At 50.1% G+C, this 26,385-nt stretch overlaps 1 protein-coding gene across 6 annotated transcripts in view; it reads left to right on the top strand.

Moving 5' to 3' along the window:
- Positions 1–1,913: 1,913 nt before the first annotated feature.
- The window catches only part of SCMH1 (Scm polycomb group protein homolog 1), a 69,892-nt gene continuing 45,420 nt past the window's right edge, over positions 1,914–26,385 (top strand). For 5 of the 6 annotated variants that reach the window (XM_032132063.1, XM_032132067.1, XM_032132066.1 and 2 more), the window contains exons 1-4: positions 1,914–2,021; positions 17,402–17,508; positions 21,338–21,422; positions 24,090–24,158. In XM_032132063.1, the coding sequence (XP_031987954.1) occupies positions 21,398–21,422; positions 24,090–24,158 (94 nt within the window). In that variant the 5' untranslated portion in view covers positions 1,914–2,021; positions 17,402–17,508; positions 21,338–21,397. The remainder of the gene's footprint in view (positions 2,022–17,401; positions 17,509–21,337; positions 21,423–24,089; positions 24,159–26,385) is intronic. The other variant, XM_032132064.1, reaches the window with a different exon arrangement.

The raw sequence follows: 26,385 nt of genomic DNA on the forward strand, positions 1-26,385 counted from the left end.
CTGCTCTGTGTCCAGCTGCAGTGTGACCTGGTTGCTATTTAAGATGAACAGCTTCCTTCAGCTGTGATCCCTACAGTGGAAGCAGGGTCCTCAGCACAGCAAACCCAGCAGCCAGGATACTGCACAGAGCAAATGGGAAATGGCATCCTCAGCTGGGAACCTGGAACACCGTGTCCCGACTGCAAGGGTGGGAGATGGCTGCACCAGGAGTAGGGTGCAGGGCTTGGGGGGAACAGAGGGTGGGCTCTGCTACAGACAGATGTGTTGGTGAGGCGGCTGTGGGGGTGTTGGTGCAAGGGCTAAAGGGATGGTGGGGGGACGACACTGGTGGGGGGCTGTGGGGACAAAAGTGGCTGTTGCAGTAGCCCATGTCACACAGAATCACCAATTGTTTGGGTCAGAAAAGCCTCTAAGATCAAATCCAACAGTTACCCTGGCACTGCCAAGGCCACCACTAACCCATGTCCCCAAGTGCCACATCTACATGTCTTAAATCCCTCCAGGGATGGTAACTCCACCACTGCCCTGGGCATCCTGTGCCAGGGCTGGACAACACTTTCCATGGCGATATTTTTCTCAATATCCAATCTAAACCTCCCCTGGCACAACCTGAAGCTGTTTGCTCTTGTTCTGTCGCTTGTTACCTGGGAGTTCCCAAGATAAGGGGCGACAGGGCATGATTTTGGGGTACCATGAGTAGGCTCTGATTGTTCTACAGGACAGAGAAGGACCCCAGCAAGGTCCAAGTCTGGTCAGGATGCTCATGGATGCTCATGGGGCCAGCTTGCACAGGATTCTCTCCAGATGGAACCTGGAGATGGTGTGTGCAGGTAATGAGGTACAACAGTGGTATGAGGGATCATTTTAGCTTTGGGACTCCTTTAGGGAGTCACAGGGGTCTTACTCTGTTGGGGGGGGGGGGGAATTTGGGGACACTGAGTCCCCAAATACATGTGTACATCTATGGTGTCTCTGGCTGGGATGGCACAGCAGGGAGAGGTCCTGCCCAGTCTGGGAGGAAAGAGAGTATCTGGGGGTTGCCTGTCCCAGCATTTGGCTGCGCTGCATGGAGTCCACGCCAATCCTGGCCAGCCCCAGTGGGGAGCCAGGGAAGGATGGACATGGCTCTGCACTACCCGAGGGGGTCTCTGGTGGGAACAGGGGGTCCCTCAGGTCACAGTGGGGCTCTGCCCTATGCCCAGAGCGTCCTGGTTGGGAACTGGGGCACCCACTCCCAAGTGTGGAGATCATGGTGGGGGTCTGCCCCATGCCCATGTGTCCCGGGTGGGCATGGGGGGGTCTATCCCAAGGCTGGGGCTCGTGACAGGGAGCAAGTCTGTCCTGTGCCAAGGGTCCGAGCACAGGGGAGTCTGCCCCCAGGTTGGGGCTCACAGTTAGGGTCTGCCCCGTGCCCAGAGGGTCCTGAGACGGCATGGGGAGGGCTGTTCCCAGGCTGAAGATCATGGCTGGGGGTCTGCCCTGAGCCTGGAGGGTCTCTTGAGGGCACAGGGCACTGAGGGTCTGCCCAGTGCCCAGAGTGCGGGGTGAGGACAGGGGTCTGTCCCTGCGTGAGGACGGGCCCGAGCGGGCATGGCCGGGGGCGGCCCGCGGGGCGCAGCGACGGTGCGGGGGATTGTGAGCGCCGAGCCGAGCCGGGCATGGCCGGGCCGAGCCGAGCCGGGCCGAGCCGGGCCGAGCCCGAGCCCGAGCCCGAGCGGAGCCGTGCCGAGACAAGCCGAGAGGAGCCGAGCCGAGCCGAGCCGAGCGGACCTGCACGGAGCCAGCCGAACCTCGCCGAGCCTCGGCCGATCAGCTGCCGGGCCCCGGCGTTGGCCGGAGCCGTGCCGGTGGCGGGGGCGGCGCGGGGCCGGACCGGGCCGCCGGTCCCTCCTCCCCGATCCCCCGCCGCTCCCCCTTCGCTCCCCCCCGTTCCCTCCCCGCCTCCCTGCGCAGCGCGAACATGGCGGCGGCGGCGGCGGCGGCGAGGGACTGAGCAGCGCCAGCGCTCGGCGGCCGCGCAGGTGAGGGGGCGGCCCGGGGCGGGCGGCTCGGCCGGGCCCGGTCCGGCCCGGCGCGGGGAGGCGCGGCGGGGGTCGAGCGGGGGTCGGGCTCGCAGCCCAGCCCGGATCTCATCCCTCCTGTTAGCGCGGCCCGGCCGCCGCCTCAGCGCGGTGCCCGGGCCGGGGGCGGCTGTCACCGCCCGCACCTGCTGGTGCCCGTCCGGGACCGGCCCTCCCGGCGGCGGGGCAGCGCCCCAGGGGCTCCCCGGCCTTACGGCTGCTCGGCCGGGCTGTGCCTCCCGGGGAAGCCTCTTCCAGGGCTTTGTTGTTCTGCCGGGTGTCCCCGGGCAGGGCCTCGGGCAGCCGCGGTACCGCCTCGCCCCGAGGCCTCGGAGCGGTTCTTGAACCGGCCGGAGCCGCCCCCCTCCCCGGCGCCGTTCGGTATCAGCCGGACGCTCCTGGCAGGAAAGGGGAAGCGGGACCGAGCTGCCGGAGGTTTGCAGGAGGTGGCCCTCGGCTGCGGGCTGTGCCCGGGGGGGTTTTGTGCCCCTTCTCCCTCACGAGCCCTTCGGGGCTCGGTGACACCCCGTTGTCACTCCAGTGCGTGGAGCTGGTCCCTGGTGCTCCGAGCAGGATCCCCATGAGATCCTGCTGCTGGAGGTGTCAGGGGTGACCTCGGGGACCAGCCGGAGAAATCCCATAACCACCATGCCTGGGGAAAAGCTGCGCCTCCTTCGCAGCCGCCCCGAGTCGAGTGCTGGGATAGAGCTGGGAGTGAGGCAAGATTTGAGCGTTTCGTGCACAGTGAGGTGTTTAAAAATAACCCTGGTGACGGCTGGCTCCTGCCGCGCAGGTTTAATCCGCAAGCTCTTTGAAGCTCCCGTGTAAAACTGTGGCAGCACTTTGGAGTCTGGATGACTGAAGGTAGAGCTGGCAAATCCGAACAGGTGGCTTGAGTTTGAGATGCACTGAGCAGCTTGGCTCCCTTGGGCCTCGGATTGTTTAGGTTCAGCAGCTGAACATGAAACTGATTATTTCGGTGGGGAAAGTTGGAATGTGGAGACCCAGCTCTGGGGTCCCTGGCTTTGATTTTTAGGCTGAGTTTCTGTTTACTGTTGTTGTTTATAGTAAAGAGCGTGCACTGAGTGGCTGGGAACAGCCATGTGGTCGCTGCAGTTCGCAGCCAGTAATATTGGGGGAAAATGTTCTCCCACTTCGGTTCAATGCCTGAGCGATGGCTGCGGCAGGCTGGGCCTCCTCCTCTCGCCTTCCTCTCCTCTTACTCTCAGCTTCTGCTGGCCAGACTGTGTTGTCCATATGTGTTTGCTGGGAATATTTGGAGTATGGAATGGTGGTTTCATTCCTTGTGCTTCATCTCAGGCACTGGCCTGTGGCTTGGTGTTAATATAGGGAACAAAACTTGGCTCATGGGGGGCTCAGCTTGGGACAAGCTGCCATGGGATACCGCCCTCATGTGCTGGTGGGTAGTTCAGGATCTGCCCAGTAGATGGTATGAAAATGCAGATGGAAATCAGGGAGTCCCTTGCAATGGGCACGAGGGAAATGCAGATATTTCTAAGCTATTTAAAGTATTTATTTAATTTAAAGTGTGAGTGCGTTTTATTTGAGAGAGTTGTGCTGAGCTTTGGTCCTCCTGGTTTGGTTATTTGCATCTTAGCAAGTGACAATTCTGCATCTTGATAATCTGCTTTTCTTGAGGCACTTCTGTGGAAACCTGCTGAATTTTGCAGGACAATATGGAGTCTTTAAGTGAAAGATGCTGTTAGGGTATTAAATGATGATCTTATTCATGGAGTAGCTGTGCTTCAGTCCAGAGGTGAGTGCTCTGGGATCTGTATCCCTGCCCTATGTCTAATTTAAAGAAAACTCTGAAACTTTGTTTCATAGCCTTATGCATTGGGGACCTCCAGAGATGTCCTCTTTGTATCCCATCTCTAGTTAAGGTCGAATAGACTTCTAAACCCTTCCTGAGTAACAGTTCTTCTTTTAAGGCTCTTCCTGCTGGCATTCCACATCCTGTGTAGCTGATGTATGCCAGCACTTAGGCCTCCTCATCATTGGAGAGACTTCTCAGGATGTTTAATCTAAATCTTTGTCTTGCACTTTAAACCTGTTCTTTTTCTGATCTCCAGAGCACGTGGAGAACACCCTACTCCCCACATTGCTCCACTTCTTACATGTCTGCAGCTCAGTTTGAAGCATTTGAAGACTTTTTTTCCTCTCCCCGAGCTGACCAAGATCAGTTTCTCTGTTCTTCTCACATGGGCATGTCAGCCTAGCTGACCTCTGCCTCTCACTTGGGTTCTGCTTTCATTCATACTTCACCTAAAGCGCTGTGGTCAGTCAGGGTAGGACTGTGTTAGTGGGGCTTCTGCAGAGCAGTTGTAATAAGTGGGCCCAAATGACCCCATTTTGGGTATGTCTCAGCACTGTTATGTGACAAGGAGTGCAGATCACATGTTTGCATATTTGTGCTTTTAACTGTGTGTTTGTGACAGAGGTCTTGGCATGCTCGGTGAGCTCCTGTTTGCAAGTCTGGAGTAGTGTACTAGCAACAGGCTGAGTTAAACCTTGGCATGTTTGGGGCTCATGTCTGAGCTGTAATGTTTGCATCTAGCACCCTGTCTTTTCTCCTTTTCTTTTCCTTGCCTGCAACTGAAACTCAGTTTTTGCAATGAGACAAGCAGATTCTGAGTCGTTTATACATCCATTTATGTTTGAAAAGTTTCCTAACAAGGAGGGGTCCCTGAGACATGCAGGAAGTTGTATTGAGGACAGAGCAGCAACTCTGGCTGTCAGCTTCTCTTGTGAGGTGGTTAATCTCCTGCATATCTGTAATTCAGAGACATGCCAAGGTAAAAATCATCTCCACAACTGAACTCTCAGTGTAGCAGAACTGTAACTCTGACCCTTCCTTCACCCCAGCACTACATCCTGGTGTAGCACCTGCACTCCAAGCTGGGACATGAACGTTTCATCCCACTTCATCTGCAGAATAACAGAGCCTAATCCTAAAGGAAATGTTTTTTCTGGGTTTAAGGCAGTTGTAAAGAACTGCTTTCTTACCCAGCTTAAATATCTACCAATTGAAGCTGTTATAAAACATTTGCACAACGTTTAAACTGATAGTGCAAATCTGAGAGCATCAGGAAGCACAAGAAAACTTCCCTGTATATCACCAGGTCTCACTGGGCTTGGAGTGAACAAATACAGTGACCTGGACTGGTGGTATCAGAATGGTATCTGCTGGGGACACCTGAGCCCTGGAGATCAGCACCTCCTCCTCTTGGCAAAGTTGTGCTCTGTCCTGGGTGGCACTCTCCCTTAGCAGAACGTTTCAGAGGTGGTTTCAATTGTGAGCAGAAGGATGGATCAGTACAGGGACATCACTGCAGCCTGGTTGGTGCTGAAAACCCTTAATTCCCAGAGATCTCTATCTTCATTCAATTCCCTTTAAAAAACAGTGTAATATTGAGCTCTTTTACCGAGGTTTCTGACATGCACCACCTCTAGCACATTTAGACACTGTGATATACTGTTTGTAGTCTGCAGGGTTCATTCAGGCATCTACCAAATGTTTCTGCCGCTCCGGCAGGGATTTAAGCAGAGTTTGTGTCTGTGCCTCTGCTCTTTCTGGGCTGAGTCTCACACTTTTATGCAGACTCATCCTGAACAAAAAAATCAAGAATTTGGCTGAGAACTGAAGGAAAAGATGAACGTCCGTTTCGCTGCCTCTGCTGTTTGCGTGGCAGCCTCGTCCAACAGGCCAGATGGACGGGTGATGTCTGAGCTGCTGTAGAGGAGTCTAAAGCACTTGGCTTCCTGAGAGCTGACTTGATCAGAGGAGGGAAGTCACCCCTGCAGCTCCACTGTCTGGTTGGTAACAGGTCACTGGAGATAAGGAAACAGAGCAGAATCAATGTGGCCATTGCCAACACAAGGGAGCTGACATGGGAGTTCAGGGCAGGACTGTTTTTTCCCTGGGACCAGCTTGTGCTTCTGCCCCTCTCTATTTCTTGCTCAGAAGTTTTTCTGTTTGTGTTATAAATTGACTGGTGTTATCACCAGTCAGAAACTAAACTCCTGCTGGAGGTGCCTGTTCCCAGCCGATGTGCTCGGAGTTACCCAGCTCCAATTAGCTTGTACGTTTTCCAGACTGCCACAGCGAGAACAGCCCAGAAACCTCCCCATGGCTCAGGTTTGTTTTCAGCAACAGAAACTGTAGGAATAGATGCCAGTGGAAATTTGTGATGCTCAATCTTTGCCCACTAAGTTTCGTGCAATTCCAGTTTCACTGGACACTGGGCCGGGTCCTTTCTCGTGGGTATCATGGCAAGGGAACAAGTTTGGTTCTCCCATTGCTGGAGTGACATCTGCTGCAGTTTGCTTGGGGATGGGGGGAAGTAGGTGCACCCTTCTGATTCCCCAGGGTGCTGCTGATGTTTGACTCCAGGAAAAGGTCCTGCCATGAAAAATGGGATTCGTGCCTGGGGGTAGCTGGAGGACACTTACGATGTTCGAGTTCAGTGTTGGCAGAGGCTGCACAGGGTGAAGCCCAGCTGTGCTCCACTGAGTGAGCCATGGTCCCATTGGCTGCCACTTGCAGTCACCTCCCTGTTGCCCGCCTGGACAAGGCAGTGCTGGAACTCCTGCCACCCGCGCCTGACCAGCTTTCATCCACTCTGCCCTCCCCGTGCCACTGCTGCACGGTATCCCTGCTCCTGGGCCTCCCTCCCTTCCCGTTTGGAGCAGCCCCTGCCTTCTCCCCCAACGCTGAGCCCTCAGCAGTGGGATGCGCATCCAGCTGTGTCTGCAGTGAGCAGGAGGGCAGCCTGTGTTCCCTGTTCCCCCTCGCTCCCTCCTGTCTGTGGGAGCCTCCCTGGGCCGCTGCCAGGGCCTGCCTGCCCTCCCTGTGTCCCTGCAGCTGTGGGGAGGCCAGGCCAGGCCAGGGGGCCGGGCTGGGCTGCACACACCGTGGGGGACACAGACGAGCAGCACTTCGGGGCAGGAACCCGGGCTTAGCTCTGGCTCCTGGTGGCACAAAACACCCCCACAGTGCAGCTGAATGTCCCTGAAACCAGCTGCTCTGAGAGGTGATGGCTCAGGGTGAGGGTGGCTACCCAAGCTCGGGCTGAACGCACTGGGGGGACTCTGCAGCATGTTGGGCATCTCCCAACAGTGCTCTCTCCCTGCGGTCACTGCTGCAGGGCCCCTCCCTCCCCACGTTTGCCTTTCCTGCCCAGCTGGCACACATAAGGTAGGAGAAATCTCTGCTCTATACTCGTTAGTTAAGTGAAGGCGTAGTGAGCAGGCAGAAGAGTTGATGGAGTCTGATGTGGACCGAGGAGGAAGTTGTACCAATTCCACTTTCTAAAAATAAGTTGAGTGACTTATTCATGCAGCCGAGAGACTGCTGCTCTCTGTACGCTGACTGTACGCTGTGGTTGCTTTTATTTTTTCTTTGTCTTGTTACAGCAAATCTTAGATGCACAGTCCGTTAAAATTGTGCAGTGGCTGTGTGATCAGAGAAGTGCCTATGGAGAAAGTCTTGTGGTTTCAGTGTTTCTAGAAGTGACCTTGAAGGATCACCTATACATAATGTTTCCTAGCGGTTTCTCTAAGGTGTTCTAAGATTTCCAGTGATGGTGATTCTGACTTTCCTCAGCAATCCACTCCGGTGCCTGACTATTCTGAGATTAAGGAGCTTTGACTGATTTCAGCCTGGTATTGCTGCACTTTAACCCCATCATTTTGACATCTCACCTTCTCTACTGGCAAGCTACCAAAGAGAAGAAAAATTCTGTAAATGTAAAAGTAATCATTATGTAGTGTTCAATCTTCTTTTCTGCCTTTCCCTTCTGTGCTCAGAGAGCATCTGCTGGCTCTTGGGCAGTGCTGTGGATTTAATGACACATGTGTGGCAGCTGGGCAGCCCCAGTCCCACCTCCCCCTGTTGTGTTGGCCATGACTAACAGTTCTTGATCTGTGCTGATGTCACTGAAAATAGGGTGCTTGAGGTGGCATGGGTTTTATTAAAATTGTAAATCATGAATTCCTGAGTTGTCTTACACTTCAGTAGCAAAATCTATTGTCTTGAACATTTTTAAAGAGTTTTTGGTTAGTGGTATATTTTATAAAAAGCAACAAGATTATATTAAAAGTTATATTATTTCAAAACATGTTTTGTTGCCCAGAGAAGCTGTGGCTGCCCCCGGATCCCTGGAAGTGTCCAAGGCCAGGTTGGACAGGGCTTGGAGCAAGTTGGGATAGTGGGAGGTGTCCCTGCCCATGGCAGGGGGTGGAACCGGATGAACTTTAAGGTCCATCCCAACCCAGGCCATTCTGTGATTCTGTGTGTGCATACGCCAGCTCTCCAGACCTGTGAGATTGGTGAGAAGTACCTGGCAGGTGCCCAACTCCCTGTTTTTTGTTGGTAGCAGGTCAGTGTGAGGCAGCGCTGACCCAGGAGCTGTGTGCTGCTGCCTTTGGGCTGATTGCAGTTGTATGATTTCAGCTCAAAGTTTCTGTGCCTGCCTTCAAAAAGACCAGGGAGACATTCTTATCATCAGCTGGTGTCCTAAGTTTTTAGTCAGACTCTTACAGAAAATAACTCTTGAGGTAGTACAGCATCATTGAAGAATGTTTTCAGGTGTGGTGTCTGTTAGAGTATCAGCTGCAAGTGAAGTACTGTAACCTGCTGATGTGGTAAAGGGCCATCAGCCACCAAGTGTTGTAATTGTTGTTCCTTTATATCTATGTCAGGAGTGGTTCCTAGTTCAGTAACAGTGTGTAATACATGGTTCCTATGTAGCTCCCTAGGTGATAGAAGTTTAGATCTTTCAGGTTTTGGTCCTAGCCATATTTCTGTCCTTGTGTGCAGAATGTAAAATGTCAATTTTTTTCCTGTAGCTGAATACCTGCTGTACCTCTTGTTATGTGCAGTTGACATTATCTAGCAGATACTGGCCACTAATGGGCAGCAGGTATCAGTTCTAGCCAGCAAAGCTACCACCTTGCTGCTCACCTGTAGCCCTTAACTCCTACCACGAGTGGAGTAAACCATGACAGCTGGCCGACCTCCTGGTTTGCCATGTGACTCCAGAGGTGAAGTCCATGTTGTCATTTCCACAGCCCCAGACTGGAGGGCTTTGGGTGGCTGCACAATGCCACGTGTCCCCAGCATGGCAGGAGGTAGCAGCTCACTTGATGGCGAATTGCTGTGCCTGGAGAGGGCAGGCAGAACTTGTTTCCATTGGGCATTATCCAAGCCCTGCACTGTAGATCTGGGCAGTCCCACTGTTGTTCCAGCATTATGGTGGGGCTGAGGGATGGCTTTTGAACCTCAGCTCCTTTTCCATCACCGTGAGCTTTGGTCTCGTCTTGTGCACTGCTGGCAGTCTCTAGTTGCGTTAGTTGTGTTTGTGTGTGTGTGTGGTAGTATCTGTTCAGCGTTAACCTTGTGCCTGACCAGAGGACTTGGTGTGTTCTGGAGCTGCTCAGTTATTTCATATTGTTGTCTGCTGGAAAATCTGTAAATGCCCTGTGGTATTTTATGGCTTTATAAGCTGTACAAAATGTCCATCAGGTACTTGAATGTCAAGCAGATACAGTCTCTAAGAGTGCCTTGTTTTCATTAGCTCCTTGGCAGACACTGAACATACTTGCAAAGCTGCAGGATGGACTTTTGGTTGCTTGTGGTCATGGTTTGGGGTTTTTTTATTGGCATCTACCGTGTGTTGTACAGAAAACAGTGAAGGGCCTCACAGTATATTTTTTAGTTGTCCAAACTTTTGGCCCTTCAGGAATGTAAAGCAGCCTAACAACTTTTGCTTTACATAATTAACAGCAATCTGTTCAGGGTTTCCTGCAGGAACTGGATAGTGATTTTTCCTCTCTGGGAGTAATTCTCCTGAGCTAATATTTCTATCTACGTCTAGACTGCTCTTTCTTTTGTTATTAAAATTGAGTATAATCTTGATGAACATGTTAGAATTTTTCTGTATCCAGACTTTGTACCCAGTAGAGGATATTTCTCCTATTTGAGTAGATACATGGTTTTGAATCCTGGGATTTTAGCTTCTTAAGTCACAGACGAGACCAGAGTTATACGCAGGATAAAAATAGCAAGCAGTAATTAATACCCATCCTCGGTGAGCCTGGCTCTTCTGGTTTCTCTTGACATGTTGCTCTGTAGCAATTTCCTTTCTTTTTCCTAAGAAATAGACCAATTAATATCTTTCTACAGGAGTGAGAAAATAAAACAAAGATGCTTGTTTCCTGCCTTAGCAGAGCATTCCCTTGGGGTACAGTGAGTTTGTGGGAGCTCTTCTCCTGGGCAGCCCTTTGCCTTGATTGGGCTGGAGCACGCCAGGGCCAGGCACCAGGAGGAATGGCACAGCCTCTCCCTTCACTCTTCCAGACATCCCTCTTTCCTTCTATCAGGGCTGGATTATCTCTGTCTCAGTGCTCCAAGCAGCAGAGACCAACTCCTCTTCCGCTCTAACAGGGGTAAATCCAGGTTTTGTGGCTCTGCTCCATACCCTGAGGGTTTGGAGATTTTATCTTTCTCATTTTTTTAGCAGATGGGGCAGATCAGTAGGAACTGTTTCTCATCTGTCCTTTGTTTCCACAAAAACAATCAGCTGCTGGAAGTGTTGGAGGGGAGTCTGGCTGTGCTGCATGGCAGAGAGACCCTGAGTTTTGTCAGTCTAAGGGTAGATTTTTATTTTCATATATATATGTATACACATTAAAGGGATCGTTTCACCTTGCCTTCTCTGAGAGGGCAGGTTCAGGAGGGCGGAGAGAGTTCTGTTTGGAAGGTTTGGGAAGATTGGCTGTATGGATGCCAGGGACAGGGATCTATGAAGGATTCAGCCTTGAGTGTGACTGGAGTCATGTCCACCCTCTGTCAGTAGGGACATGTCTGTGTTGGCGCTGGACCCCAGGAAGGTAAGAAATACTTAACTCCATGGAAGGTCATTCTTTTGCGCTGGATGAGGAAAGAGAGCACTTTAGGCACCCCAGGAACATGCTCAGCGATTGCTTTGATGCCATGTGAGGCTTGAGGGTGAGTTTTCATCCAGTGTGTTTTCCCAAGGGATATTGCTAAGCATTCCATTTAATTGTTAGGATTGGTTACAGAAGGAAAGCAGAAGGAAAATGCAATTCTAGGTGTATGTAACCATCATCATCCCCCACGCCTCAGTATTTAGCTCATTAGAGAGTGGTGATTTTGTCCCTCGCCTTTTCTTCTGGACTGGTTTGTTCTCCTCGGCTCCCTGAGCTCTCATCTCCCTCCCTGCCATTTCAGTGGAAACCCTTGCCCGTGCGTCTCTCCCTGGAAATCACCCTCCTCCTTTGTGAGATACAGGGTACTTTAAAGGATTGGGTCATCTCCTTCCCCTCTCTTTCCAAGGTTTTCCTCATTTACATTTCTGTTGTGTCCCCTAATTACCATCCCTCTGGTTTTTTATTCCCCCTCAAGCTGCCTTTCCCTGTTTGTGGTCTCTTGAGGATGTTCTGCTGAAACTTTATCAAACTTACATTACTAGAAATAGTTAATGCAAAATTTTCTTTGAGGAATTCTCGCATCCTGCTTGCAGCATCACTGCACAGTCTGTCGTGAGATTTCCAATAGAGACACAACTGGAAGTCGTCCTTTCCTTCTGGATTGCCTCCTGTTTCCCCTTGCATAGGGACATAGGAATACATTGTCCTCCCATATCTTTCATCCCATAAAGAGTTTATTTTTTAATAGAGTCCAGTAGAGAATTAAGTATAAGGTTGATTAAACATTTTATATATACATGTATCTACTGGGTGTCAACCAGAGACCCATGAAGAGTGTATGCACTGGAGCCCATTCTGGGGCCACATACATCACATATGTAACTGCTGTCTGGGAGAGCAGCCGTGGCTGACTCTGCAAGGGGGGCTGTACTTGCCTGTCTAGGTGTGATATGGAAACCATGTACTGGTTTTTAATGTAGCCCTGTTTAAATTCTTATTTAAAGGCTTTGAAGCATCCTATTGTGTGCTTTTGTGATGGGTGACTTTGTAATTGCCTTGGGCAGAATCCCATTTCAAGGTCTCCTGTAAGCCATCTGCTTTCAGTAACAGCTCTTAGCTTTGGCATGTGTCTCAGTGCAGGCTGAAATAGCCACATTGCTGCAAAACTGTCTTTACTGCCTGCATCGGTTTGGGCTTCCCACTGTGCCTTCGCAGGCTGAGTGCAGCCGCGGGGTGTTCTGCATCGAGCCTGCCCTTGGGGTGCACCCTCCAGCTTGTCCCCAGGTGAGGGGGTCCATGACCCAGCACAGGAGTGTGGGGTGCACAGTCCTGCACCTGTCCGTGTTCTGGGATTGCCATGTAAGGAAACTCAGGTGATTCCAAAACTGGCCTATGGCCTGGTTCCCAGTCACCAGGGTGTCAGGGTATGATCAGAACATGCTGGGATCAGGCTACAGAGCCCCCCATTTGTGATAAACCTTCTGTACTTGCAGATGTCCTCAGTGGATTGGGTACACTGCTGTGCCAATCTGCAACCCAGGCCATTCCTCTTCTAAAGTCAGGAGACTTTAACTTTTAGCTATGGGAGTCCTGCTGACACAAAGTAGCTGTAACACAGCTGGTTCAGTGTTAGAAACAGCAGCCTTAAGCACAAAGATTCAATTCCTTGCTTTGGCATGTTCTTCCCATATGGCACTGAAGTCCATCAGTCCTTTGCTTTTCTATATGTAACAGGCACCTTACCTGCCCAAAAAGCCAGTCTCTGTGTTAAGTTTTGTTACAGTGAGTTTGGGAGAGCTCCATGGAGGTACAGTGGTGGTACAGGTCAGAAATGTCTCTGCTTAACACCCAGGAACAGAGATCTGCAGCTTTTCCCAAAACTCCTTCAGAACACTTGTGGAGAGCAATGGTGTTGGTGGCATCTTTCACACTGGGATGTGGGACACGGGCATTGCTCACCTCAGAGGCAGAACCTCAAAGTGACTTCAGCAGTAGGACCAGCCATGAAGGATTTGCTGAAATAATTCTGGAGCACAGTGAAGCTTCCTTAACCCCAGCTGTTATCACAGGGGATTTGTATGATTAGCTAAATCTGTGCCATATCATCCTGTGTTCATGGTGGGCCACTCGCTGTCCCTGGCAATGGGAGGCAGCCCAGGCCTTGGCTCCAAGCCTTGAACATGGTACTGTCTGGGGAGGAGCAGCACAGGATCCTCTGTGTGCTGTGAATCCCTGCCTGTGTCAAGGGGGTTGGAACAAGATCCCATCTGACCCAAACCATTCCACGATTCCATGTTGCCCTGCATGGAAAGGCTTTAGGTTTGGCACTGTTACCTTCCTATTTGAGTGGGCAGGGGTTTCTAAGAAACTAATCAATACCAGTCTTAAAAGCAGCTCTGATTTTTCAACAGTGTGTGGACTTACAGTCGAGCAGCAGCCGAGCCCCATCTTCCCAAGGAGGATTTGCAGGGCTGGAGTGCTCACCCCCCTCACTACAGAAATGGCAGCCACGGAGCTGTAAGTCCCAGCTCATCAGTAAACATGTCTGTACTGAGAAAACTCAGTCTGTTAAGGGTCTTCCTTTAGCAGACTCAGCAGATTTAGCAGATTATTTTATTTGGCTTTTATTTTAAGCCCTTTCATCTCTCCATTTCTCTCAGCCTGGGTATCCTGTTCCTGGAGTGTGCCAAATATGTTGTCTTTATTGCAACCTCTTCAGTCTTCATGGAGAGCAAGATCTGCTCACAGTGATACATGTCAGGATGTTTTTGGTTTGATCCAAGGCCCATGCTGGTTTTGTTGGGTTGTTTTTGGGGTGGATTTTTTTGGATAGGGAAGGAACCTTTATTGAAATCCTGCAAGGTTTTATTTCATTTCCTCCATGATCATGAGCAGTGGTAACTGTTGTAGCTTTGCTCACGATGGTCCCTGGTTTTCATACTCACCCTGAGGGTGATCTCTTGAGCTTGACTCAGCAGTATCTGATGGTCCAGCTGCCATTTCCTGGGAGGATGACCTATCTCCTCTCCCCAGCAACCTGAAGGTGTTCAAAAGGAAGTCATGAAGTCAATATTTTCATCGTAGAAACATGGTCTATCCAAGTTTTTCACGTGTTTTTGTCTTTTAAAATATGTACTCCCGTGAGACTTGGCTCAGGGACTGAGGAAGTGTGTTACTTGTGATCACATCTTTGAGACACCTCAGTGTGTTAACACAAGAATGTGTTTGTGAGGAGCCTGTCACAAAGTCTGGAGTTTATCAGTCCACTTCTTACACTGTAGAAAGATAAAATTAATTCCAGAGAATGAGAGATGTTGGAAATGACAGAAAATCCTTCTGGTAGAAAGAGGAGTACTGGTTTGCAGCTGTCAGGTATTTCAGATCACACAAGGGGATCAGTACTGCAGATGGAAATACCAGCATTCATTGTACAGTGTTACTTAGAAATATTCCCTGCTATGAATGTAAGGACTCTCTAGACCTGATGAGGGGAGATGCTTCCAGAGGTGCTGTTTCTTCATCAGCCTTCGTTTGGAGCTGCCAAAAACGTGACTTTGCACAGACAGGGAAAATAAAACTCCAGTCTTGCCCAGGAGGATGGTAACAGGGAGGTGGAAGGAAATAAAATCATTGGTTAAGATAAATTCTGACTCACCTTTTCAAACGTGGAAGCTGCTCACTCCCAAGAGTTTCCTTCAGGTCCCACGTAAGCATTCATTTGGCATTTTGGTCTAGGACTCCTTGCCTGCATGTCTGGCTCTGAGAAGGCTGGTGCTCAGTCCTGGGAGCTGGTCTTTGGCTTCTGCCCAGGAAAGGGGTCAGTCAGCCAGCTCATCAGAGCATGCCTTGAGAGCAGGAACTGTGCTTTAGACCAGCAAAAGTTCTGGTGTCCACAGGTCAGGCAGAAATCTGAGGAGCCAATCCGGTGTGAAAACCAAAAGCAGTAAGAGGTGTCAGATCATGCACTGACAGCCTTTTGATTTCTCAAGATAGGCTGAAAGTGCTTTTCTTTCTCCACCATAGAAACTAAAAATGGCAAAAAATACATTAAATGAGAAACCAGGCTGAGTTCAGAAAATGTTCTTCCCCTAGAGGATGGTTGGGCACTGAACAGGCTTCCAGGGAATGGTCACAGCTCCAAGGCTGCCGGAACTCCAGGAACATTTGGAAAATGCTCTCAGGGACAGGGTGAGATTGTTGGGGTGTCTGCAGGGCCAGGAGCTGGACTCGATGATCCTTATGGATCCCTCCCAACTCAGGATGTTCTGTAATTCACATAACGTGCTCATCATGTGCCTGGTTTTCTGATAGCGTTGAGATGTCACTGGATGCTCCCATGGTCACATAGGGGCTTCCAGAATGGAGCTGAAACACGCCAGCAGAGAGGATGGAATGGCAGCACCACCATCACCCACAATAGGAAGGAGCTTAGAGTGCTGCCCTCACATTTCCTGAGGGAATTTGTAAGGGACAGCTCTTTACTGCTGGAAACATTGATAGTGTTTGATGGAAAGATAACTGTGAAGAAAACCTCAACTGAAGCAGGGGTTACATGGAAGGGATTTTTAGTGGCTGCAGTGGTCATGGTGCTCCAGACCCATGCTTTTGTGGGGAACAAATCAAAGACTGCAGGCACTTTGCATCGTGAGAAACTGTCAGGATTCTCTTGTGGCAGCCCCATGGGATTTCCAAGAAGCGACGTTCTCGCAGTCCTCTGTCAATATGCGGAGTTTCCTTTTTTTTCCCCCAATCCTAATCTGTGGAGTATGTATCCAACCTAATAAAACCATTTTTCAGCTTCGCTGTTGGTGGTTTTCTTCCTCTTCTCTCTGAAATCCTCTGGCCTGCTGGCAACGGCATTGTCCAGCAAGGTTTGAAGCCTGGCATGCTGTCAACAAACCTTCACATTCCCTTTCAATCAAACATGGTAGTGCTGAGATCCGACTTGGATTCCATCCCAAGGTTCACCATAATCATCCTTGTATAATAGGAAGTCCAAACAACCCCAGGAAATAATTCAGATGTGACTGGTGCCCTGAGTGGAATAAAGAAGTGCCTAGAAGAGACATTAAGAGCGTCAGCTCTAACTCTTTTCATAATTATGCGCTCTGAAGGAGCGGAGGCTTTGGAGATCAAGGGATTACATGCATCTCATGAGGTCTGGAAAGATGGGACAGCATCTTCCATCCACATTTTCTCTTTTTTGTTTTACTGATATTGCAGTTGCCACATTTGGTGGAAGAATATTGCAGAGCAGGCTCCCCTCTAACCCTGCAGTTCCCTTCCAATCTGGCTCAGGTAAATTGAATCCGTCTGCCCTTAGGGATGAGCTTTTGGAAGAGCCTGTTGGCAAGAGCAGTGGGGGGAGAACTTAATTAGATTAAGATGCATTTCTACAGTGTTTGTGCTGTGGGCTGTGCGGTGCTGGAGAGAGCAGCGCTCGGAGCTGGGGATGCCCTGGGATGCTCTTCCAGCTGCCTCTCTGCTGCCTGAGAAAAAGGAAAATGCATCGGAGGTGTAAATCACAGTGTTACCCAGCACAGGGCTTGCCAGGGTGTGAACAAACCCTGTCCTGAGCCGGTGTCCTGCCCCTGGCCGTGAGCCGGTGTCAGCAGCCTGGCAGGAGGGCAAGGGCTCAGCTTCTCCTTGCCACAGCACAGCAGCCGAGGCAGTGATGTGCTGGGCATGGTCTGGCTGGGCACCCAACCTTCATTCAGCTCTTGCTTGAGGCCTGGGTACCGATGGCCCATGGGTCTCATACTTTGATACCCGTACAAATGCTGGTTTGCTTTTCAATGCCTTTCTCATTTCTAAGGTTACTTGTTTACTTCCCTTGACAACTTCCTCCATAAGGAAGTTGCATGTCTGTTAGTTTCCAATGAACATTTCCTTCTCCCTGGTATATACTTGGCAGGTTTTTAGTTTTGTAGGTTTGTTCTGCTGCACTGGGAAGGGATAATTTGGAGTCCCCAGTTCTCTCTCTTCATGCTACTCATTATTTTATATGCCTCTCCTGTGGTCTCTCTCCTTTTCATTACTAATCAGGTCTAGTCTTTTCAATCCTCCTTTGTGTGATAGTTTCATTTTACAAAAGCTGAACTGGTTTCTATCAGCTCAGTTGATGTGATCTTACTCATATCAAAGGTGTTTAACAGCCGCAGTCCCGTGTACTCACTGCAAGCTGAACTTAAATTGTGTCAAGTTCTGTGCTGCTTTGCAAGTGCAAGTGGGAACGTTTGTTACAGCTGTCTTTAAATTTAAATTTGGATGTTTTAAATGAATTAAATATGAACATGAATAATGCAGCTGGTAACATAGGCTTTCTGCAATTAAATGCAAACTTTTTCATTTTGTCTCTCTGCTTTCAGGTTTTGCTATGCCGCAGTGTTTGTACTGACTCTGCTGTCTTGTAGGAGTGATGGGGAACTAGAGCCCATGACAGTTCAGTGGAGCCCTTGGCACTTTTGATATCTCGGTGAGTGAAAGTTGTTTGAAACTCTAGGAGAGGCACTTCATCTGCTACTAAAGGCAGCAAATCAGTTGGTCTTTTTACATTTTTAGGGTAGGATCCTGCTGAAATGAATTTGCACATTGATCTGCCCTTTCAGGTTATAAATTCTGGAAACCAACACTCCATAATGCTGTAGTTCATGCTTGGGAGATTATCTTGATCTCCACAAGCAGGAGAAACACAGCTTTTGAAAACAAGGGGAGTTTTAACTGTGATGTGCAGCTCCGTGCAAGTGTCAGGCTCTGGAGATGGAACATTGCAGCAGGTGCTGGGCTGTGGAAATCCCAAAGGCTTTATGTGATGCAACAGTAAGATTATGTCCTTTGTGCCATGGATCAGCCAACAGGTCCTCAGCAGGGGCATGTTTGTGTCTGAGGTGATTCTGGAAGATCTGTGTCTGTGGATAGCCCATTTTTCCCCCTTGGATTCTGGACTGTAGCTATTTATTACTTTCACGTTTTTTCAATCTTCAGTCCCTGAATGGAGTAAAGGCCACATCCATTGGTACTGCAGTGCTCGTGTCCTGCAGTGCCTGTGAGCTTGTCTGTTCTGCTGTTGGCTTTCTTCTCTCTGCACTGAAGTCTCCTTACAAGGCATTTCAGCCTTGTCAAAACCTATAGAGTGATTCCCCTTGCCATCCAATCCGTTGTCAGTGAGATAAAGTCCCTGGGTGTTTCAGGTTGGAAGGAGCTTTTGGAGGTTGTCTGGTCCAGTGCCACACGCAGACAGAGATGGGCTCTGAAGTCAGACTCAGCTACAAGGTTAGATCAGGCTGGCAGGGGAGGGAGCTGGTGATGTTTGGAGTATCTCCAAGGGTGGAGATTTTATAGCTCCTCTGGGCAACTGTAAATTACAGTCAGTGGAATTCATCAATTCCCAAGCCCTGTGTTAGTAAAGCCCAGGGGCAGCAGAGGGGCAGCTCCTATTTCTGTTCTCTGTGACCAGGGACAGGACCCAAGGGAATGGCTGGAGCTGTGTCAGGAGAGGGTCAGGCTGGACATCAGGGAAAGGTTCTTCCCCCAGGGAATGGGCACGGTCCCAAGCCTGCCAGAACTCCGTTTGGATAATGCTGTCAGGCACCCCCCAGGTGGGATTGTTGGGGTGTCTGTGAAGGGCCTGGAGTTGGATTTGGTGATCCTTGTGGGTCCCTCCCAATTGTGATTGTACCAGTTTCAGGAGGGCTGGGGTACACAGTGTCTGTCTCCATGGCTGAAGAAGGGCATCCCTGCATCCCAGGGCAGGAACTGGTTCCTGGGGTGCAGTGAGGCTGGTGGCTCCCATCGGGCTGTGTAGGTCCAGCTGCCCCTGCAGCAGGCAGGCTGAAGCCGTGCATCATGGGGTTTGGTTCTGCCTCTTCTCTAGGCATTACATGACTCTGAGCACACTAATTGTTTTGCTTTTTTTCTTTTCTTTTCTTATGATTTTGCGGGATTTACCCACGTGTTGCTGTCCTGTGGTGTGAGACGTACGGGAGATCTGGGTGGTGCAGAGCTGTGGTGGAGGCTCGTGAAGGCTGGCAGGAGTCCAGCAGGGGCTGTTGCATTTGGGCAGTTTCTTGGAAGCGTGTTTTGGAGTGCAATGTCCTTGCGCTGGCACTCATGTGGCTCTCAGCAAAGTGGGACTCCCCATGCCGCTTAAGTCTTCCTCCTTTGAGGAAGAGTCACCATTCATTTATTAATTTAAATAGGGCATTTACAACATCTGGTTCTTTTCCATGACATGAGATCTTGCTGAGAGCCTGCTGCAGTGTTGGCTGAGGAATACCAGCAGTGAGCTCTGTGCTTTATCAGTATCACAGAATTATAGAATCATTAAGGTTGGAAAAGACCTCCAAGATCATCAAGACCAAACAACCACCGTGTCCACTACAGAGCACCAGTGCCACATCCAGCCATTTCTTCAATACACCACCACCTCCTTGGGCAGCCCATGCTGACAATGCTCTCCATGAAGAGATTCTTCCTAATGTCCAACCTGAACTTCCCCTGGCACATCTTGAGGCCTTTTCCTCTTGAACTGTCCTTGTTACCTCAAAGAAGAGACTGATCCCCACCTGTCCGCACCCTCCTGTCAGGGAGCTGTAGAGGGTGAGAAGGTCCCCCGAGCCACATTAGGGTTATTGCCACTGTGAGGATGGAGGGTGCAGAAGTGCACCCTTGTCCTGGGCCACAACCGTCCACAAACCCTGTCTGAGCAGCTCAAACACTGTCGTAATTTTTTTTCTCCCAATACTTCTGCAGGGAAGCAGTCACACATCCCTCCCAGCAGGACTGAGGTGCTGAGGCTCAAGCAGCTTTTCAGAAGCCCTCAGAGGGGCACAGGAACTCCTGTGCCAAACACATGAGATTTATGTGTGGGGGTACTTGAGAAAGTCCCGCTCACAGCAGAGGGGCAGAGCCAGAGATGGCGAATGCTTGTCTGGTTATATATAAACGCCTTTCAGCCTGGGTTTTAATGTCTAGGGCACTTTTCCTGCCAGGACTGCTAGACTTTAATAAAAATGACAGAAGAAAATTATGAAAAGAAGCTTTAAAAGTTGTAAATAACCTTTCACATGTAGGTTACCTTCTGCTATTGAAAGGGAAACCAACTTTACTCCTTTCACAAGTGTGTACAGACACACACGCTATTTAGGAGAGAGGCAATAAGTGACTACTGTGCACCTTTTGATTTGGATTAAAAAAACAACCAGGAATTTCTTTTCCTGTAGTATTTAATACTCCTTCAGTATTTTTCTTCTCAGAGTATTGCTCAGTGTTGCATGTAAAAGGGCTGTAGTTTGTAGAGCTTTTATAGAAAATTAAACTCTATTTCTCTCACATTTAGAAAAAGCCTGGTTTTTAAAACCCCAACTTCTTGCCAAGTTGGATCTGTAAATAACCCTTTAAAGCAGCGACTCAGTGCTGCATCCTGAGACAGCTTCCTCTTCCATTCTCCTCCTGACTACCCCACTGTGAACAAAATGGAATTATATTGATACAATTAATCTTTCATTAGTTAGTGGAGTGTCAAAACATGCTATTCCTGGCTTTCCCAAGGGCCTGTTTGTGGCTCAGCCATTCATTTGGATGTTTTCTGGCAGGGCTTGGCAAGGCTTGGTGGGTGCAGCAGGCCCTGCCGTGTGAGAGTGGTTGTCCTGGAGCGCTGGGTCCCTATGCATGTCCAGCATACATCTCCCAAGAGCTCTGATTTTTCAGGAATATTTCTTTATAACAAGAATGCAAATGCCTTTGCTTGTTGGGAGCAGTCCAGCCAGTTTTCCTCCAACCAGGAAAAAAAAAATGCAGCTTAACTTGGACACTCATGGCAGTAATAACAGCAAAAGTATTTCCTGGGTCATTGTCCAATTTCTCATCCTTATTCCCCAGAACTGCTGTGAGCAATTTGAATTGTAAGTGGCAAGCTGGGGATTGCTGTGCTGCTTTGCCAGAGTTAATGTTATGTTTCCATGTGTTTTCTTTCATAAATTCCAGCTCTGCCTCCCTTTGTTAGTGAGTGGGAGCAGCCCCTCCTTCCACACACGCTCCAGACCCACTGTAGGGTTAGCAGGGAGACAGGCATGTGCTCCTTGTGCTTATTTATGCTGCTCCTGCTGCCATGAATTTGACGTTGTCCACAAATTGGAGAAAGTCTTGTAGTTTCAGGGGGTGAAATGAGCTGTGTGTGTTCTGTGTTCTGTGCAACCCCGGGTGATGGAACATGTGTTTCCCCCCACTGTGTGATGAGTTAATGGTGCAGATGACTGTGTGCTCCAGAATGGGGAATTTTCTCATCGTTATTTCTTTTGTCCTAGACATCTTCAGTTCTGTAAGAGCAACCCAGTCCCAGGATAAGGACAGCAGCAGGTGGTAGAATGCGGAAACCAGGCCCTCAGAAAGGTGAGCAGTGATGCTTGGCACAGCCAAGGGCCCTGCAGTGAGCTGGCGTGGCCTGGAGGGCCAAGTGCCTCAGGGGACTGGCAGTGGGGTGGGAGCTGAGGGGGTGTGGTTGGAAGGCCAAAACAGAGTTGTGTGTTTCTCCATCAGCATGCACAGAGCAGTTCATCAATCCACCCCTGTGACGGGAAGAGGAGAGTCCCTTTTTGGGGCATCCCTGCAGCTCGTGGGGCGCAGTGTCAGCAGCGAGGGTGCCCTGCAGAACCCACGGCACCATCTGGCAGAGCTCCCAGCATGGGGCAAACTGGCTGTGCTGGCACAGGCCTCCCCCCTCTAATGAGGCATGAAAGCAGAGACCAGCCTACCTTGTGGAGAGGAAATCTGTCAGGAGGTTACCACTGCCACCGAGTCCCTCGGCCCCTCACACAGCACGTGCTTCCTGGGTCCTGCATCCCCAGCCAAAAGGGTGAAGCCGAGCAGGCTGCCTGCAGCTGAGCTGCTCTGGCTTCTTGTGCTTGACAAAAATATTGATTTCCTTTGGTGCTGTGCCATGCATGTGCGTTGGACTGGAGTGATCTCATCACATGCGCTCCGGAGGAGGGGGGAAGGGAGAAGCGAGAGGATGGAGCATCCTCTGCAGCTCTTTGTTCACATCTGCTCCACACTCCCAAAGTTTATTGCAGGAGATTTCTATGCTCGATTTCTCTCCTCCTTTTATTTTTTTTAAATGTCTCCTTTGCTTCTGTCGTGGTTCATCTTACAGCAGCATTATCCTCTTCCTAACACTGCTTGTCCTTTAATGAAGTGAAAATAAATGAAGGAAAGCAGGGAATGGGGAGACCCTGCTGCGAGGCAGCTGGAGGGCTTGGCAATAAAGGAGGCCGGTTGATTAGTCAGCAGCGTGGCTGAGGCCCGGGCTGGCTGGATTCAGCCTCACTCACAGCTTGTTCTCTGTGCTCCTGGAGCCTCCAGCCAGCCTGCCTCTGTGACCTGTGCTCGGAATGCCGTGCCATGGGTTGCAGAGGCAACATCTGCACTGTGCACATGTGGGTTTCTGTCCTACTTACCTGCTTTTTTAATAATGCATTGAACTTTCACTCTTTCTTTATTTGTCTGCAGAAATTCTTGTTTCTTTCTCTCTGCTGGTTTTGTATCCTCCTTAATGAGGATTTTTGCATGTTACAGGTTAAGAACAAAATGTACCTTCACCTGCAGAGTATGGCGAGAGGCTCCTTTGAGTGCATGGATGCTGTTAGAGCTGTCCTGCAGCACCGAGGGGAGCCTTACCCACCCACGGGGCTCTTTTGCTTCTGACTTAAATACTTTATGTCCTTTATTCTTGCTTTCTTAGGGAGATGGCACAATACTGTGCTTCATGGTAATGCATTTATTAGGAAGGGTGTCCTTCAATCCTTTTCATTCCTTTATGTCTCTCCAAGGAGGCTCTTTGTCTGGTCCATGTCTAGTGACGCCGTGGCCACACTCCATATGTCCCTCGTGTTCATCTAAGGGATGCTGATCTGGCATCCCTCTGTTGGACTGGAGGCTGTTGGAGGTAGGGTGGGCATCCCCCACTTCTTGCTCTGTCACTCTCCAGAGCAATAAAACCTACATACCATCCTGTCCATTGTGCTGAAAAGAACATGTCAAGAAGAGAAGATTGCAAAAATAATTGTCCAAAAGCAATTCCAGACATGTTAAAACACCTCAGGCCACTTCAGAAGCAGCTCTTAGCCTGCCTCTTCCAGCTACTTGTCAGGAGATTTCAAAACTTTTCCTTTCACAAGGAATTGCTTTTTGTGGGGGCAAGGCACATTTTGTAGGGCACTACCAAGCTGTTGTCTACAACAGCCCTAAAAATGCTCTGTAAAATAAAGGAGCTGGAGTGCAGCAGCACTCCCAGGGTGCCCAGGAGGTCAAGGAGCTGGCTCAGGGTGAGCTCTGCTGTGGCACAGCAATCTTCCATCCCTCCTTTGGGCTGGAGGCTGCTGGAGGCAGGGATGAGCATTCCCCACTTCTTGCTCTGTCACTTTCCAGAGCTGTCTTGAGAACTTAATTTTTTTTTGAGCTCTGGGACCCAAAGCTGTCATGGGCAAAGACAGCTCAGGTGAGCTGCTTTGCAGAGCTGGTGCTGCTTTGCTGTGCACTCTTCCGAGCTGCAAGGGACCCATGGAAACCTGGTGTTGTGCATGGACAGAGCACTTGTGCAGATTTTCAGAGAAGTCCTTTCCCAGTCACCACAAAGGGTTGAGGCTGTTTGTGTGGAATAACCTGGAGTTGATACATAAGGAGCCATTCTGCACCAAAGATTCACATGAGCCAATTTAGTGGCAGTTACGTTTGTTCCTCTCAAGCCCTTTTTCTCATAGCTGAAATGATGGAGCTCTAGCAGTTTGCTGTTCTTTGTTATTGCTTGTCACTGAGGGAAAACAGTGGCTGGTGGACACTAAGCAGGGATTGAGGTGCAAATGTAGATACCTCCTGTCAGGTACGTGCATGAGCTGTGGGGAGGAAGGGAGCACGCCCCAGAGATAGAGGCAAATCATCCGTGTTATGGGGTCATGATAGGGAGGTCACTCCTCTCCTCTGAGTGCCTGTAAAGCAGACAGTGTTGAAGGGTGCATTGTCTGGCTCCTTTCCCTGACACAAGCGCTCTGTTTCTTGTCTCAGCCATAGACTGGAAAGATGGTAAAAAGCACAAGTACAGCCGCCCGTCAGAGTCTCCCTCCCAGTACCAAGGTAAGAGAGCTCCCTTCTTCCTCCCTGCTTTTTTTCCCCCACTTCTCCCTTTTTTGATTTCCTAAGATTTTTTTTTTGACAAGTGCATGGTGCAGCATCAGGATTGGCCATCACCTGCAAGAAACTCTGAGCAGCTCATCACTGCCCAAAGCTTGGGCACATCCTTGTAGAGTTTGGGCCTGGAGAAGAGAAAGGTCTGAGGAGACCATAGAGCTGCTTCCAGTGCCTCAAGGGACTCCAGGAGAGCTGAAGGGGGACTTCGGACAAGGGCCTGAAGTGACAGGACAAGGGGAATGGCATCACACTGTCAGAGGGCAGGGTTAGATGGAATATGGAGAAGAAATTCTTCCCTGTGAGGGTGGGCAGGCCCTGGCACAGGCTGCCCAGAGAAGCTGTGGCTGCCCCTGGATCCCTGGAAGTGTCCAAGACCGGGTTGGACCAGGTTTGGAACAACTTGGGATGGTGGAAGGTGTCCCTGCCCATGGCAGGGGGTGGGACTGGATGGGCTTTAAGGTCCTTTCCAACTCAAACCGTTCTGTGATTCTACACAGTGAGGGGGTGAAACTGCAGCGTCTTTCTGGCACGGAGCACTCTGTAATCCAGGCTGGAAGGATTTCTGGTCAAAGCTGCATTGGGACACCTCTGAGGAGAGCAGGACAGACCAGACAGCACCCTGGTGTTTCAGAGTTGTTAGTTTTGATTCACACATTGTCACCTTTTATTGAGCAGGACAGGGAGCAGTGGGGCTCACGTTACCGACTGCAGCTGTTACCGATGGAGCGCATACAGCTGGATTGATGGCTGAGCAAAGTGCCTGGGACTGGGAAGGGTGGGACAGGCAGGAGCTGTGCCATGCCCATGGGAGGGCTGACCCCTCGGGAGGCCATGCTCAGACATCAGGGACAGCCAGTGTCACCTTGGATCTGCGAGCCCAGACGATGCTCTGCTCATTTTCATACCGAGCTGGCTCGGACTGTGCTGCTTTCATGTGCTGCCTTGGTGCTCCTTAGCAGCCACACATATGGGCTGCAGACTTTAGTGGGGAAGCCTTGATCTGGGTAGGGCACGTTCTCCTTCACAGATGTGACCTGAAACGCGCATGTATTGTTTCAGTTGGATTGATGACCCCTAGGGAGCCAAAATGCTAATGGAGCCCAAACCAGACTTCAGTTAAAGATATAAACAGAAACTCCATCTTCATTTAAATTCTGGGCAAAGGATCAATGTTAAATGCAACATGAAGAGAATCAAAACATGAGGGTGCAGAGCTGCATTGTTCACAACTACTGCAGTTTGACCCCTTGGGTGTGTGGAGTGTTTTGTTTGGAGTAAATATTTTTGAAGGTTAAGACATCAGAGCCCAAATCTGACTCTTTGCCTGGAAGTAATATCTGCCTTTGGCGTGAGCACACGACAAGCAGCTTTCCCAAGGCAAGCACAAGTGACAGACAGTCACCCCAGTGGCATTTCCACAGCCAAGTCACAGGGAGTCACACGGGTTCCCAATCCTTGGCTTTTGTTTGGCTCACAGATGTAGTTGCAAAAATAGGGTGTTTCTCATTAAAGTGTCTTTCTCTCATTTCTTCCTGTGAAGAAGATCCAGTGTGCTGGAGAGAGCTGGAGGGGGACTTGGGACAAGGGCCTGAAGAGCCAGGATCTTCCCACTGCCAGAGGGCAGGGCTGGATGGGATAGTGGGAAAAAATTCTTCCCTGGGAGGGTGGGGAGGCCCTGGCACAGGGTGCCCAGAGAAGCTGTGGCTGCCCCTGGATCCCTGGCAGTGTCCAAGGCCAGGCTGGATGCAGCTTGGAGCACCCTGGGATAGTGGGAGGTGTCCCTGCCCATGGCAGAAGGTGGCACTGGATGAGCTTTATGGCCCCTTCCAACCCAAACTATTTTATTGTTTGGTTCTGTTTATGTTACCTGGAGGAACGCAGTCCTCTCCAATGGAGATCCTTCCAGTGGTGTCCTCTGCAAGGCAAGGGAGGGAACATGAAAGAGCAGGCAGAGACCAGCTGATTTTAGGGCTGGTAGGACAATTTGCATATTGTTCTGGAAACCAGCAGCAGTGGTATTGCTTTATGGGGCAAGAGAGGGTTTCATTCCCTACAGTCAGCTCCTGCTCCCTCACCAGTAAAAGGGACAGCTCAGGACTGGCTGAAGTTTTTTCACGAAGCAAAGTGATGCACTGACAAGTGGAGAAAAGCCATCAGTGTTTTTTGACCAACA

Source organism: Corvus moneduloides, chromosome 23 (assembly GCF_009650955.1).
Source record: "Corvus moneduloides isolate bCorMon1 chromosome 23, bCorMon1.pri, whole genome shotgun sequence".
Classification (NCBI taxonomy): Eukaryota; Metazoa; Chordata; class Aves; order Passeriformes; family Corvidae; genus Corvus; species Corvus moneduloides.